This window comes from Electrophorus electricus, chromosome 26 (assembly GCF_013358815.1).
Source record: "Electrophorus electricus isolate fEleEle1 chromosome 26, fEleEle1.pri, whole genome shotgun sequence".
Lineage (NCBI taxonomy): Eukaryota > Metazoa > Chordata > Actinopteri > Gymnotiformes > Gymnotidae > Electrophorus > Electrophorus electricus.
Genome location: NC_049560.1, coordinates 3,648,847 through 3,665,055, shown reverse-complemented (window position 1 = coordinate 3,665,055; position 16,209 = coordinate 3,648,847). Strand labels below are relative to the sequence as shown.

Genomic DNA, 16,209 nt, shown 5'->3' with positions numbered 1-16,209 from the left:
CAGTCCAGCAAAGGAGCAGAGGAGCAGGAGCCTCGCGCCCACCCTCACGCCGCGTGCACACACCACCACCACCCCCGTGCCACACCTCCACGCTCCTCCGAGTATCCGAGCGCGACCGCGAGGCTTGCAGCAGGGAACGGATTCTGGGAGTAAGGGCAGCGACCCAAAGGTGGAAAGGAGCTCCAAACATCCAGACAGATTAGACAAGACCAGCACGCTCAGACAGATCTTTAAAACTAGCTGACACTATGATCTTTGTTGTGATTACTTAATATTCTTACTATGCAATGTAATGTTAATCGATGCCCATATGCAAAACATTGTGTTACTTAGAAAATAAGCTTTATTACCATTAGAACATTGTTTTAATAGTTAACATAAAATGTAATTGCCACCAAATTAAACTGTACCCCACATGAAACATTTACTTAAACTTCCCACATGTATATCAAGAAAATATAACAGAAGTGGTAGTCCAGACTAATCATTCTTTCACAAGCACTTCCATTGTGCAATGGTTGATAAAGTGTTAATAACAAAATTCAGGTGTAAATAACTCGAACCTCCCCTCCCAGGGAATCCTGGTTTACATGAATTACACTATGGCTTTTGGCAAACTGCATATCAAGCAGGATTTAGCAAACGAACAACTGGCATATCTACTCACCATCAGCACACAGCAGCAGGGGTTGTGGCCGAAAGATTTAGAGGCTTTAGAGTTTTAACAGGGAACAGCAGAGTGAGCAGACTAGACTCACATGACTCACATGACGCACGCAAACACACGCATGCGTACACATACACACAGAGCACAAGCACTCGCCACACACAAACTTCAATTTACTCCTCTCTGTTCCCCCTAGTTGCTAAACAGCTACTGCTTTGTCTGCATTTCCCTTGTGGGGATACAAATACTCACAGTATAGCTGATTCAAAGATATCACATATATGGCGAGATCGTCCATGTAGGTGTATGTGCATGCATTTCTCTTTGTTTGGAGAGAAACGGGGAGTACTACTTGAAAATTCTCTCGCTTTGTGTGTGTATGTGTGTGTGTGTGTGTGTGTGCGTATATGTCTGAGTTTGTGTGTGTGTGTGCGTGTGTGTATGTCTGTGTGTGCGTGTGTGCGTATGTGTATGAGTTTGTGTGTGTGTGTGTGTGTGTGTGTATATGTCTTTGTGTGTGTGTGTCTGAGTGTGTGTGTATGTCTGTGTGTGTGTGTGTGTCTGAGTTTATGTCTGAGTTTGTGTGTGTGTGTGTCTGTGTCCATGTAGGTGTATGTGCATGCATTTCTCTTTGTTCAGAGAGAAACAGGGTGTACTACTTGAAAATTCTCTCGCTATGTGTGTGTGTGTGTGTGTGTGTATGTGTGTGTGTTTGTATATGTCTGTGTTTGTGTGTGTCGGAGTGTGTGTGTGTGTGTGTGTGTGTGTGTGCAGTTGCACATTTACTACTAAACACCTCAGAATACATTTACTGCTGTTGAAATAAACCTTTAATACCACTTGTCATGCACCGGTCGTCTCTAATTTGTTTCATCGAATTTAGATCTTAAATCTTTGGGTTGGCAGCTGCTTTAAAAGCTTCTCTCTCCTTAAATGTACAGTTACTGTTGCCAAACAGTCATCTCCAGATCCTCTATAATCCCAGTCGCTGGTCAACCCTGACTGATGCCCTCTGAGGTTGGCATGTGGACACAATTAGAGTTTCAACTACCGACAGGCACTGCCAGCCTAAAATGAACTCTTTCGATTCTTTTTTTTAATGTTCTGCTTCACACATTCATTGCCTCCCACCAACACATCCCTTGGCATTCTGTCAAAGAACAACTTTCTTTTCATTATTCAAATGCCCTTTAAAGGAATCAAAAGCCCCTCAAGCCTTGAGCTTGGCAAATTTGAAGGGATTAAGGAAACAAGTTGTTTTTCAAGGAACCGCCTGCATCGTTCAAAGTCGCCAGTGCTGGGTTTGTGTGTTTAAAGTGAAACACGTGGCCTCTGGGTGCAACCAAGTCTCCTCACAGCTGGCTCACGGAGATGCGCAAGACTCCTCACAGCCGTCTCACGGAGACGTGCGAGTCTCCTCACAGCCGTCTCATGGAAATGTGTGAGACTCCTCACAGCTGTCTCAGGGAGATGCGCAAGACTCCTCACACCTGTCTCATGGAGATATCCGTCTCGCGGTGTGACCACTATTGCCCCCTGAGATTTACCTTTTTGATGTGGTCATTCTGTAGCTATCTACAGCTATTTGCATTGCAAGCTAAAACACACAGACCAGCACAGTGCTCAACAGGAAGTGAGGGAACCAGGGTTTATGTTTATTTTTGCCTGAATGGTCACTTCAGTGCAGCCAGGCAACAACAACTCACCAGCTTTTTTTCCGTAAATGGAGCAATTTGGAAAAACTGAAAGAGCAAATAAATTGACATTTGCTGTCACTGGTTGCCCCCAAAGCCTCAGCACTGAAAGCATCTGATCGATGCCTGCCATAGCCCCTGGGAGAGACACCACAAAACTGGTCTAAGCCCGATCTTAAAAGGCCGGGCTTATCGATTTATTTCCCTTCTGTTTCCTTCGAAACCATGTGGCTATGCCTGGCACGACTGGTCCTTGTGCAAGGGGGAGCTGCAGGCTGGCGACGGCACTCACCCCGGGAAGCGTCTTCTGTTCGTGGAGGGCATTCTGGGCTTTGATGGCAGACTCCCGGGCACAGTAGGTGAGGAATGCACAGCCTGTGAGAGATGACAGGACCACAGAAAGAGACATTGGCCGGTCAGTGTAGGCTCGCTTCAAACACTCAATAACAACGCAGGACATGCTACCATTACGGCTTCATTTTATCATCCACTAACCACAGTCAACAGTACAAATGAATAATCCATGAGGGGGTAGTGAGGAACGGTGCTATGTACAAAATAAAAATGTCTCACAAACATGGGTCAACATTATCCCTATATCCTCCTCAATTATTTCACGGAGCTCCTTTAAGCGTCCGCTTAGCTCCGACCACCGTCAGCAGCGGGAAATTGAGTCAGCCACAAAGTGAACACGTCCCTGACAATGATAGGACCACAGCAGCTGTGAGGAGTCCCTGTAGACCAGCTAAATTCAGACAGGCTATTTTTTAGCATGGGGGAGCCTGTACAATCCATTCTTTACTGAATGTGTGCATATTTGTCTCTGTGTGTACGCAAGTGCGTGTGTGTGTGCGCGGACATGTGCGTGCGCCTTAGCTCCAGCCCTAGCTCCATAGATCAGCCTGCCATCACTGTCCAAACCACCCATGTAGCAGCCGGGTGGGATAAACTCTGACAGAGAGTGTGCAGAAGGGAAGGTCTGTAGGGAGGAGGGGCCGAGCAGACTCTGGGGGAGGACAGGAGACAGCTTCGTAGCCCCAGGGCTCCCAGAACACGGTGTTAACCACACACACACACACACACACACACACACGGACGGACACGCTCGGGCCCTGCCAAATGAGGGTCACTCAATAAAGGCAAGGAGCTAGACTGAGTCAAGGTGCTAGAACACAGAGCATCATTAATGTGCCCTTGTTCGGTGACAGTGACGATAAACACGCTACAGTGGGGTGCGCGATTCCAGCGCCGTTCTCCGTTTGTCCGGGGTTAAGCTGGCTCGGTGGTGGACATCAAACCACACAGTGGGGATCACACTTTCATAGGTGTGAAAGCAACTGCTTTAAGATAGATACTCTTTCCCCCTCATCTCATTCTTTGATTTTTTTGCATATAAACATACTTTGGAGACTGGCTGGTTTTTCAGAGTATCTGCTGTGTATTTCTTAATTAATGTAAAATTGCTGTTTAAAATAATATTTAAAAAATTAATTATTAATCTGGTGTAGATTTTTTCGAGTGAATGTTCATCCACAGTTGCAAAGTTTGTGAACCATTGTGAATCTCTGGGAATTTTTTTACATGAAGGATTAAAATGTGATCTGATCTTTTAAGTCATAAAAAACTACACATATAACATGTCACAGTGCCATGACTTTACTGAACAAACTGTTTAAGCAGTCACAGTCAAAATATGTGAGCCTCCAGGGAAATAACCACTTTAAAAGTGCATTATTGAGGACAGGTGTTCCAGTGAGTTTATATGTGAGTTTGACCTGCCCTGCCGTATACAGAAAACTCCAAAGGTTTTGTTACCTGTTGCAGCGTGCGCAATATGGCACAATACGGCCCGATTAAATAATCTTATAGGATCTTTGAAGAAAAGCCATTATAGCCAGTGAGACAGAAGGAGGTTAGAAAATGATTTCAGAAGACCAGGGCCTCAACCAGTCCACACCCTGGCTGACAGGCTACAGAAACAAATCCAGCTCTGTTGCTACTCTGCCTAAGAGCAAGTGTCCTATAAAAATTGGCTCATGTACATGGGAACCTCAAACAAGAGTCATAGATCCCTTTGGTGACATCTAAGGATCTGCGTGCATCTCTTACATGTGATAAGATCCGTGCGTATGAGTCTACCATGAGAGAAACACTCTCGACAAAATTCTGGTGAATACACACAGGATCTCACCTCCATGGTGAAGACGGAATGGTGGGACCTGTTTTGCAGCCATAGGACATGGATGGCTGGACATCACTGGCAGACCAACGAGTTCCAAGGTTTATGAGGAAATTCAACAACACTATGTACTGGGCGTCTATGTGTGACATAAAACCCAGAAGCCCTCGGGTCACGCGGTATTACAATAGTTCAGCACACAAGAGGAGAGGAGAGTTCAGGATTACTCGACAAATACAAAACATGTTAAACTGAGGTTACAGCAACTAAAGAAAGGCTTCTGTTATTACCAGTAAAGCAGGTAACATACATGTGAAGCAGCTACTACATATAAGGGTTCACAAATTTTCTCCAACAATAAACTTGACTGTTTAAATCACGTGTTCAGTAAACATATGGCACTATAAAACGTGTTTGTTGTTTGTCTTTATGAGTGAAATGATAAGATCAGATTTTAGATGCCATTCAGGAACTTTCACAGCCCTTTGATTTAAACTGTAAACACCCCCCACCCCCCGGCTCCGCAGTAAGTCGTAAGATCTACAATCCCTTCAAATTTCAAAATGGATCCTTTGACCTACTTCAGATTATTCGTGTAGAGACACTGTAAGATATAGTGAACTGTCTTTCATAGGTGAGTGAGGTCCGGGATTATTGTCCCTTTCTGCTGCTTTGAGTAGTGCTCAACTGCATTGCACACTGTTCTTGCAATACATCTGACGGCTGAGTGCAACAGGACAAAGCAAGGCAGTCAGTTATGAAACGCAGCGCACCCGTACAGACATGCTTCGCTTTGAAATTACATCATGCTGTATATTCCCTCTAAAGTGAAGAACACCAACAGATCTCGTGGAAGAGGACTCAAAAGTAAAAGGAGGAGTCTTCAAAAATGAAAACAGACACATAAAGAGGGGTCAGGAGCTCAGGGTCATGACCTCTCCCACTAGTTTAAAAAGACCATGTCAAAAAAGGCACTGGCTGGTTCCAAACACTGTCCTGACATAACGATTTCCAATGGTAAACAAACCAGGCAGTCAATTTTGGTCTTTTGCACATTTACAACAATGTGTCTCTGAGCCAGGACAGCTTCCGTGGACATCAAAGCTTAGCTGCTTTGAAACCCCCAGCCAGGACTCCCTCTCCCTGACCGTTAGGGGGGAACAGCTTATATCTCTTAGTTACAGGGCTTCTAAATTGGACGCAGAGGCAGAAAACACAAAGCATCTAGAGCAAATTAATTGCTACAATAATATTAGCGGGGGGGTGGGGGCAAACGAAGGGGGAAAAAAAGCATAACGCAGAGAAAGAAACACAATCTCAATTTGCAAGTGTTTCTGGCCGCTTTAATGTATGGTGTAATAAGAATGTGCACCCCAGAGGCGCTGGATCTAACAACCCCATAATTGGAATCCAAACACGTACAAATTACCACCACGCTGTTGCACACCGAGGGCGAAATTTTGGGCTGGATGATGAAATTGTTTGAAACTCGACATGAAAGGGAGGCGACCGGACCCTGCTGACACAGCAGTCAGTGCTGGGGTACGGGGGGATGATCTACGCTCGGTAACTATCTCGAAAAGAAATCCCAGCCTTCCACGTCTGGTGCTTATAAAGGGGATAACAGTGTTGTTGTCGTTTATTGCCATTTCTGATGAGCAGCAGGGCCATGTGCTCATGTAATACTCCACTGCGATTATACCCTCCATATTGGGAGTGGGATGTGCCTTGCAGTGTATGATAAACACACCGGTGAACCCTTGGTGTCACACGGCAAAGGGAGTCTGCGATACTTTTTAACAAAATAAAACTTTAATTAAAATGATCAAAATGCTATTTACATATGTAGGATTAATCAAAATACTTTCAGGATACTTATCCTGGCATTAATCAGGATGCCCACAGGGCATGACAGCAAGTGATTTGTAAACACTTATATACAGTGCAGTACTAACGTACAGACGCGTATACTTTTGCAGTCGCTGTACCCGGAACACTGTGTAGAGGACAGACCGGAGATTCACGGAAGCCACAGAGCCCCGGTAGTGATTAAGCTGAAGGGAGGGTCGTCTCCTGGCCACTGACAGCCTCCATTTTCTGTTTTATTTACTGCAGGGCTACACGAGCCCCTGCGCTCCGGCTGCTACTACGGCTGTAGCCAAGGTTGTCGGGGCTACCGGAACGCCGGTGTTTCCGCCCCTCACCTTTGGCCCAGAGTGGCGAGGTGCCCATTAAGTGTGGAGGTCTTAAGGATAAATCTCCCTTCATGCACCCATTCTCCTTCTCTTAGCCTAAGCACGTTGTACCCTTAGCGCCCGCCATCATTCCGGATTCCACATCTCGCCACTGTCCCTCTATATCTGTTTGGGGAAAAAAATGAAAGCGAGAAAAGAGAGCGCTGGCGCTCCCTGTACAACGAGCTCTCCGCGGTGTGGTAATCCGAACAGTCGATCAAGGGCTGAAGCACTGAGCACACAGCCTTTTCTTCAGGCTCCTTCTCTGAGCGCTGCGGTCTTGGATACGCATAATGAGCTGACCACAACTGACAAAGTCATGTGGGCTTGATACCCTGCAATCCAATCGCTGTAGTCGCCCCAGCAACAATGTTGTCCTTGCCCCCTGTCTAATTATCTTGTAATTAGTTTTGTAATATAAGCAGTACTCTAGCGTAACCTGTAAACCCTAATTATGGTAAGCACCTTTAAGAGTGCCCAACATTCATGCCTGCTGCGTAGCTGAGAATCAGCAGGGCCAGGGAAGAACACCCATTTTGGCTCTGAGGGTACTGAGGGGCCTTCTTCATTAAACAGACTCAGGGCCTGGGTATTTCACATTTTTTTTAAATTCACCCGCACAATTACAATAAGGAGGTTCCAGGATAGCTACAGCAAAAGGCCTCTGAATTACAAACATGTAATAGTTTAAAAGAATTAAACAATGATCACTGTATGTCTAATGTGTAATTCTTGGAACAGCATTGCCAAGAATCACTAGTGTGTTAACCAAGCCCTCAGACTCAGAGCACCATACACAGAACCCTCATACACAGAACCCCAATACACAAAGCACCATACACAGAGAACCATACACAGAACCCTCATACCCAGAACACCATACCCAGTGAGTGAGAGTGAGTCATTGATGCATGAGTTCAGTCTAAGTTGAGTCCAACCCCTATTTTCATGGATGCACAAAGACTGTTGCTACACCTTAAGCACAGCACTACAACATGTAGTCATTTCAATGCCCGCACAAGGTGCATCTTGGACATTTTGTGCCTTGGGCAATGTGAAGTGCACAAGGGCAGGAGGGTTTGTACAAAAAAGAGGGACAAACAAGACAATCTGTTGCTATTTTCATGAAAGAAATCAGAGGACTATTTTGAGTGTCTATTTTGAGTGAAACGTCTCATATCTGATGGAACATGTCATTTTGATGAAGGTCCTAGATGTTAGATACAACCAAATGCACACCAAACAAAGGATCTGTGATTACAATGGCCAACGGACGAACATTCCTGACGTAGTTATGACACCGTATAGCAATACAAAGTTCTAAATAAAAGTGACTACAGAACAAGCATCAGTTATAATACAGCCCAAAACCTAGTTAACTGAACGTTTATACATAAAGTAGGGTTGGTGTCTCCAGGCTTTTGGGACAACACAGTAGAAAAGTGTCTGATCCCACTAATCACGGTCCTTCCTTGGACAAAGAGGTGTGGCTATTGGCGTAAGAGTGCGGGCTTTTTAGCAGACCAAACCTGCAGTTACCAGGCTCTCGACTGAATGGTCCTGACATAATGGGTGGCAATTAGTGACACTGCTACCTGATGTGCATAAAAAGGGAACAAAGAAGCACAGCCCTTACAGCACTCAAACCTGACGCTCCACGGCATTTTTTCGGCAGCACAAAACAGCACCAAAACGTCTGATCTCTGGTATTTCCATTCTCATTTCTAGACTCATGCCCTCCACCATTCGTTTCTGGTGAGCAGTCTAGCTATGCGAAACATGCTGTGGTTTAACAGAGAAATGGGACAAATGATTGTGGCTCCAAATGTTCGTTCATGTCACGCTCACCCCTCATGCACAAGCATGCCTGTCTCCTTCTTCAGGAAACAGTCGTGACACTGCCTCGAGGGTCCTTCACATGTTCAGGCACTTGCCCTCAGTGCAGGGGCAAAAAAAGTAAAATGACTGGGTAAGAGACACTAATTAATCATCAGTGGCCACACTCTCCTGTGCATATCGCACTTTGCACATCACTTTGGCCCACGGTGCCAATAGTGGTACCGGCACAGAACAGGTAGGCCTGCATTTTGGACACTCCCTCACGACACGCCCACAGTGGGACACCCTGAGAAAGACTCAAATTTACTTAGAATCTCAAAATAATGAAAAGTATTGCCTTTAGTATCAGTATTTAATTAACCTGTTATAAGCATTAGCTTCAATTACTGTCCACTGTTCTACATTGTGCCACAACATCTAAAACGAGATTTTTAAATACGATGCAGCCATCATTTGATGGTACACAAACGGGTGGGCGATTTGACAAAAATATCACAATACCTGATCATGTTCATGACACATGATATCTGTATAGATGTTTAGTTTTTCAGCTTTCAACTTAGAAAACACAATGCATCTACAAAAATGCTAGTGGCATTAAAAGTTAGAAAAAAAACTATCAATGTTTATAAAAATAAATACTAGAGAAACTAGACAAAAAACAAGTAATTGTTTTAAAAAGGATTCAAAAATGAGTGAAATAATGAACTAATCAGTTATCTATTACCCTAAAGTTTAAATTTGGCATAACTGGTGGCTGTTACAGTGTTTCTGAAATTAAATTCATGACACATGCAGGACTTCAGTATTCAGTAGGAGTACTGACCTAAAATATGCCCAGGAAAGCATATTGTGATGCAATTTATCAAGATTACAACAGCATATTGCCATATCGCCCATAGATGCATGCCATATTGCCTTCTTTATTCATAAGTTCACAGTATACCTCTGAAAAATATTTTAACCAGACCCAGGACATGCACTGAGCTGCACCACATGAATGTATGATAGTGCTCTTTTACTGCAAGCATAAAGCATTGCAAAGAATATGAATACCATTAGATCAGAACAAGACTGTGAAGCAAGCTTTTAATCATCTGCTATGAAAATGTGAGGAGATACCTATCCAGAAACGTCTGTGTTTGGGGTCATCTCAGGAACCAGCCCATGATCAAGCATCATGCTTCTAACGAGTGACATTCCATAATACACTTACAACATAAGCCAGGCAAACTGGTACTTCCCACCAAAAGGGACTACGAGAATTCTGGGAGGTCCCCAGCTGCCGAGCAGCAGACTGGTGTTATGCAGGGAGAAAGGGAAGGATATGGCAGAACAAAGAGATAGTGAAGGGGAAAAGCCGCCTGGGTGTGCTACACCTTCCCCTCACTCCCTCCCTCTCCCACTCACACCCCTCTGCTCCTTTGTCGTCAGCGCTCCCACGCTATCTCTTTGTCCCTCTCTACCCCTCTTGCTCCGCTTCCCTTCAGTTCCACGGGAGAGCAGCGGTCTTCGGGGGAAGGCTGGCAGCGGAGTGGTGATGTCATGCCAGCAGCGCTGCGATGGCAGCTTAACCTATTTTCAGAAATACCACAGATTTCTATTTATAGCCTGCTGAGCAGCGTTCCTTTCAAACACACCTCTGATGGATGACACAAAGAACACTAATAATATTCCTCTCCATTTCAGTCCTCATCCATCTGTCAGGATATTAAGTCTAATCATTGCTATAAAAACAGCTATCGTCACTGTTATGATAGCGATCGCATGTTAAGACGACAATAAATTTCAGCTGGAGCGGGTGGTGACGACAGAGTCACCTTTCCAACGTGTGCTGTATGCTACAGCAGCTCCCGTGTAAGTAAAAAAGACGATGGCTCTACCCCTGGCTCGCAGCACTGCTTGTAGTATGTCAGCCTGTCTTATTCTGGCGGCTTTTCACAACAGTGATTATTGCCCCACATCTGCCCAGCCTGCCCCCTGCTCCTCCCCTTTATATTTAATCCCTTTGTTTCCTCCCTTACACCTCCTCCTCCTCCTCCTCTTCTGCCAGAGTGGATCTGCTGCTCCAACTCTGCCTGAAAGAGTTGTTGCACCGTCAGGCACCGCCCGATTAAAGCCACCGCTGGTTTCCCGCGGCTCCGACAATTACTCCACCCGCGCATCTGTTGTGCCCGTCCTCCTGCCTACAGTTTTATCCCCCCCACCCCACCCCTGGTCAGGAAGAAAAAGCTTGTGTGCGTTACGTTCGACATAGTTCTCTGACGACGTAACGCCCACATCCTCCTGCGCAAAACACGGGCTCGTGGCAGAGAGTCCGCTCAGTGTGATGTTCTTGTCCCTCGTCATTACGGTTGGACATTGTGTGGTTTCTGACAAGGCTGCATTTCTGAATTTGAATTTTTCAGGGATGTTAAGAATCCCTTAGCGGACATCTCAATTCAGGTGCTCCTGTCTTCAAAGAGTTTCTCTCGCTTGACTTCCCATGAATCAGCTCAAAATTGCAAGTGATTATCACAGCCCACTGCAGCAGAATCTCCTCGGCATTGTCACTTAATTTTCCTTTAAGAAATGAATCTCCAGCTGATGGAGCTAAAAACACAATGCTAAAATTGGTCTGCATTTTTAAAAAAAAATAATTCTGCAACTCCCTACCTCATTTTTCTGCTGTCAGTACCTCGCCACACAGGGCAATGAAAGCTTAGAATAGTAATAAACAGGATAGCTTCTATTTAGATTCCACTAGCTACTATATAGATGACTAGAGGTTACAGAAATTATAAAATGGTATTTCTTCTAGAACATTTTTGAGAATGTTGTCTTAAGCATATTTGTGTACAGCTCTCTTGATGTAAAATTCTAAACATGCCCTCTATGATTTGCTGACAGCATATAATACTATCGAAATATAAGTGAACTAAAATAGTCTGACAGAAATAACGTGACAAAGATTGCATACTTGTGCCACCCTGCTTAAATTTCCATGTAAGTGAATCAAATGCAATTCACGATGTCACACAAAAATATCTTTATAACATCAACACCCTTTTTCCTTTTTTTTAACAGACTTACCCTGAAATACAAGCTAATCAGGCAAATTTGTGTGTGGCCAGGTTAAAAACAGAATACCCAGCAAACACTCAGAGAAACTGCCATTTTTCCAAGTCTCCAATAATAGAATATCATTTACAAGTCAGTCTATATCTGCTACAGGAAAAAATAAATGCTACTTTTCAATAATGGCTCCATTTTTCCTACAGAATTAAAGTCTACCCCTTAATTCAAAAGCCTACATAACCAGAGTGCCACCATGCTGGAAACACTATCCTAGGAATGAGAACAACATTGTATTATTGGACACCACATACAAGGAAAGGGTGATAGCTATACAAAAAGAAAATCAATAATTCCAAAAATATTTCTTCTTGCCATTGAGATAAGTCGGTTTACAAGTGGGCAAATGGGACCTTAGTGCACAGTCCAGGTGAAAAAAAAGGAGGATTCAGAGCAATGGCCTGTGTCACCCTCAAACTCAGGCCTGCGGCTCGGGTCGGGACAGCCACGGAGGTGCTGCGGGTTTCGAGTGTCCACTGCATAATACCCACGTCGTCCTCATTTACACCAATAAGGCATCAGTATAAGAAGAAATGTTTCTTTGTAATCCTCCATGCAAGAGCGCAATGCCTTTCTTTAAGACGTACATCATGACGAAGCCACGAGATATTCAGCCAGTAATGTGGGCAGAGAGCAGTCCGTCTGGAAAATCGGAAGGATGGTAAACTGAAAAGGGAAAAAGAACTTCACGCTTAGTTTTTGTTTTGTTTTGTTTTTTTATTTTGCATTGTACTAGAAGATTCCAGAGACGGCCTAGAACAAATCAACTAATCCTAGACTCGGCTACTGCAAGAGAAACAGCGGTATCTCAAGAGCATCCAAACTGGCTTCTGCAATAACCATAGTGTATGCTGGCATATCAGCTGTCTGTGGTTAAGCTTGTAGTATAGTAGAACTGCAACCCACTGTAGGCATCCTACATCAGAGAGAGTGCAAAATGCTGGTATTTTATTAGATTATTTCTCTGATTTATTGTAAAGGGCTTTCCAGGAATATTTCTGTAGCAGTTATAAAGTCATTAACACCACGAGCCCCATGACATTATCTTAATGTTCATATTCCACTACAGCAGATATAAACATGTGCAATATCAGGTGAACAGCCTGCACCTCACACAGCATTACAGGCTTCTTCCCTGCTTCTCACATCACCACTTGTAATGTCTGTCATTGCAATCCCAAAGACGAAGATGCGAACTGAGGAGTATCAGCAGTCTATGTGCCTTGCATAGAACAGAAGTACCATGCTTTCCCCCAACATATTTCAGCATTTCCAATCTGCTGTATTCAAAAACTAAAATATTCATACAATTACTGATTGCACTACAAATATACAAACTTTAATGAAGTGCAAAGGGACTATAATACCTTGCGTTATCAATCACGAAATGGCATGGGGACAAATGCTAACTTTTAATACCAATTGAAGGACAATAATTGCCCAGGGGTTGGCATTGAACAGCATTAGTCATATTAAACACTGCAGAGTAACCAGACCAGAGCACAATTTAATTGGGAAAAGCAGGCTGTGTTAGGGGACACGGCAGCTGATCCAAGGGACTGAGGCCTCAGACAATAACTACAGTCACTAATCCTCTTCAGTCAAGTTATCATGGTCATGCCTTATTATCACGCCTATAACAAACTAATTCCATGTTTTCCCGCGTGAATTAGCAGGCTGAGTTGTTAGTTCTGAGTAGATCGTCTTAAATCACAAGTTAATGCCAAAACAAAAGATTGAAAGCTTTTTTTATACTATATCACAGTTGAGGAATTCACTTTTGGGGCGAACTTTCGTATAAAAAAAAAAGCGCTTAAAATGTAGACAAAAAATAGTGGTTTCTTGTGTTAGATCACATATGCCCGTCAAAGGGCTATGAAACAGCCCAGTGATAAAGATTAGGCTTGTTTATTTTTGTTGTTTGCTGTTGTTGTTTTTTTTTGTTTTTTTTGTTTTTTTTTGCAAAGCCAATGAATAAAAAGGGTGATATGACAAAGCCTTAGACTTAGACGTTTGCTGAATCTTTCCCATATTACCGTTCATCCTACTATACTGCTGACTTTTCCAGCAGTTTATGCTCATGGACGGAAGCCATGTATCAAGGCCAGGATTTTGTTACCTGACAGGAAGTAGAGAAACGAAGGACTAACAAATAAACGAGACGAAATTAGTTGCGTCTTAGATATTCTCCACATTTACTCTTGTTGTACTACTACTCTGTAAACATTAGCGAAATATTATCTTTAATACGTACCAGTGAAAATTTCCGGTTGCTTGGTGACAGCCAGAAAAACACATTTCATCCTTGTTATTGGGTGCGGGCGGCAAACTGGCGCGCATTTGAAGGAGGTGCGCATAGTCTACGCCTCCAAGCGCTGGATTTTGTCTGAACTGTTAAGGCTGACACAGACTGTGCAGACAAGAAGTGTGCCCTGGAATTGGAGCTTTTTACACATTCATTTGGCTCTTGGCCTCAAGTAAGCTCTGTGTATTATAAAATATTTAACTCGCGCACTAATAATTTAATTGTGATCACAGCGCATTCATTAGGTTAGCCCACATTATGCTATCAGAACAGCACAGCGTTACAACCTGTTTGCCACGGAGAGACACAAAGTGATTTAACATTTCCTGTAAAGAAAGTTGTAGGATCGTTAACACAGGCCCAATCCTACAATGACACTAAAGAAGACAAATGGAAAAAAAAAAATACCGTTATCGAAACAATTGACTCAAATGGGTTAAATAAAGACATGGGCCTTCACGGGTCGGGTCGTGGTTAGCGCCGTGAAGGCTGCGGTGCTGTATGCTGATTAATGTCTTTTAGTTTACGCTCGACTTTGGAGTCCACGGGGTCAACTGGCACGCGCGCACATGATGTATGGGATTCTGGCGACGAAGGCGCGCGCGGCCGCGTGAGCGCGCGCGCGCTATTGGACGGATCACGCGTTCGCGTCCAAAACACGGTATTACCTGAAATGGTTTCAGCCTGCAGCCCCGGTTTGGACTGGGAGCTATGAGAAAGACGGCGCTCAGATTAATAAAATATGTTTTCTCGTTATAAAAGATGGATCGGGCAAAAAGAAAGACCCCTGAAACAAACATATTTCATACACGTCTTTGCCCCAGTTGCGAAAAAGCTTTACAGAAATTCACTTAAATAGAAGCAAGAACAAAAACCCTTTGTGTAGGGATAGTCATCCTGAAAACATACTATCCATTTTAAAAGAATTCTTAATCATGTATTGCGCGCATCATGTGGGCAACAGAAACACGTCAAGGCTACTACCACATATTCAACCAGTTAAATCCCACAAGGCAATATACACGTCAAAACAACACTAAATGAAAAATTAATTAATATGTTAATCCTGGTCAGTTTCAAGGCAAGTGAACCACAAAGTATTAATCATAGTTTGACTATAAATCGCGCACGGATATTTCTGTACAGAAACAACTGAAGGAGATTGACAATCTACAATCCTGTGCCACGTATGATTATTAACGTGCCCGTAGTAAAAGATAAACAATAATAATGTTTACAGTACTCGCACATCTTTTAACTGCTCTGGCGAAGCTACTATACAATGCTGTCAAGGGGGTTCACGCGTTACCTTTGTGCATGCCGGTGTATCGGTCCTTTAATACTGTCAATTCGTGGATTTTCCCAAACTGTTCGAATAGCGGTTTCAGGTCTTTTTCCTCAAGATTCCGCGGTATTTGCCCGATAAATAGTTTTATGGCATCTTGGTCTTTCATGGTGCCGTTCTCCGGATGAATGGAGATGGATTCTGACCCGTTCATGGGTTTAGGAAATGGGATCTGAGCGTACTGGTGCTGGTACGGGATAAGGAGGAGTGGAGGTTGGGTCGGCGGAGCCCCGGGTCCTGTGAAAACCAGGCTGGAGTGAGCGGGATGGGGATGCTCTGGATGCTGCCTCCTTGTCTCACTCTGAGTGAATCTGGCCATTCTGAGCAGGGAGCAGACTGGATGGTAATAATGACAGCGCACACACACTGAGAGAGCGCAAGCACTCAGCTGGAAACGCAGGCTCACTTTCTAGCCGACACACACACACACACGCGCACACACACACACACACACACACACACACACACACACACACACACACACAAAGGGTGTAGGGTAGGCATGGAAGAAGCGCGTGTTAGGCTTCTCTTGAGCGACACCAAATGTTGCCAGAATGGTACTGCCGTTGTGGTGTGCACATCGACGTTACGCTTTATTAAGGGGATACTGAAATGTTTTACGTCGAGAAAAAAAATGTTTATGTACATTTAAGACCAGTTAAAAACTAGCATGATAAAGCAAACGCACACACATACACACACAAAGAGAGAAAACGATGGTGGGGCAGAGACATGCCATTAAACGAAGCAAATATATTTCAAATCAGGTTCATTAGAGTCTTAAGAATTTAGAGACGCACTCTACATGCACTATTTTACAAATAAACTAATA

General features: G+C 43.9%; 1 protein-coding gene across 4 annotated transcripts in view; it reads right to left on the bottom strand.

The window, feature by feature from the left end:
- celf5a (cugbp, Elav-like family member 5a) overlaps positions 1–15,775 on the bottom strand; it is a 139,236-nt gene extending 123,461 nt beyond the window's left edge. For all 4 annotated transcript variants that reach the window (XM_035523372.1, XM_035523375.1, XM_035523373.1 and 1 more), the window contains exons 1-2: positions 15,342–15,775; positions 2,654–2,736 (exon numbers count right to left, since the gene is read on the bottom strand). In XM_035523372.1, the coding sequence (XP_035379265.1) occupies positions 2,654–2,736; positions 15,342–15,696 (438 nt within the window). In that variant the 5' untranslated portion in view covers positions 15,697–15,775. The remainder of the gene's footprint in view (positions 1–2,653; positions 2,737–15,341) is intronic.
- Positions 15,776–16,209: the final 434 nt, after the last annotated feature.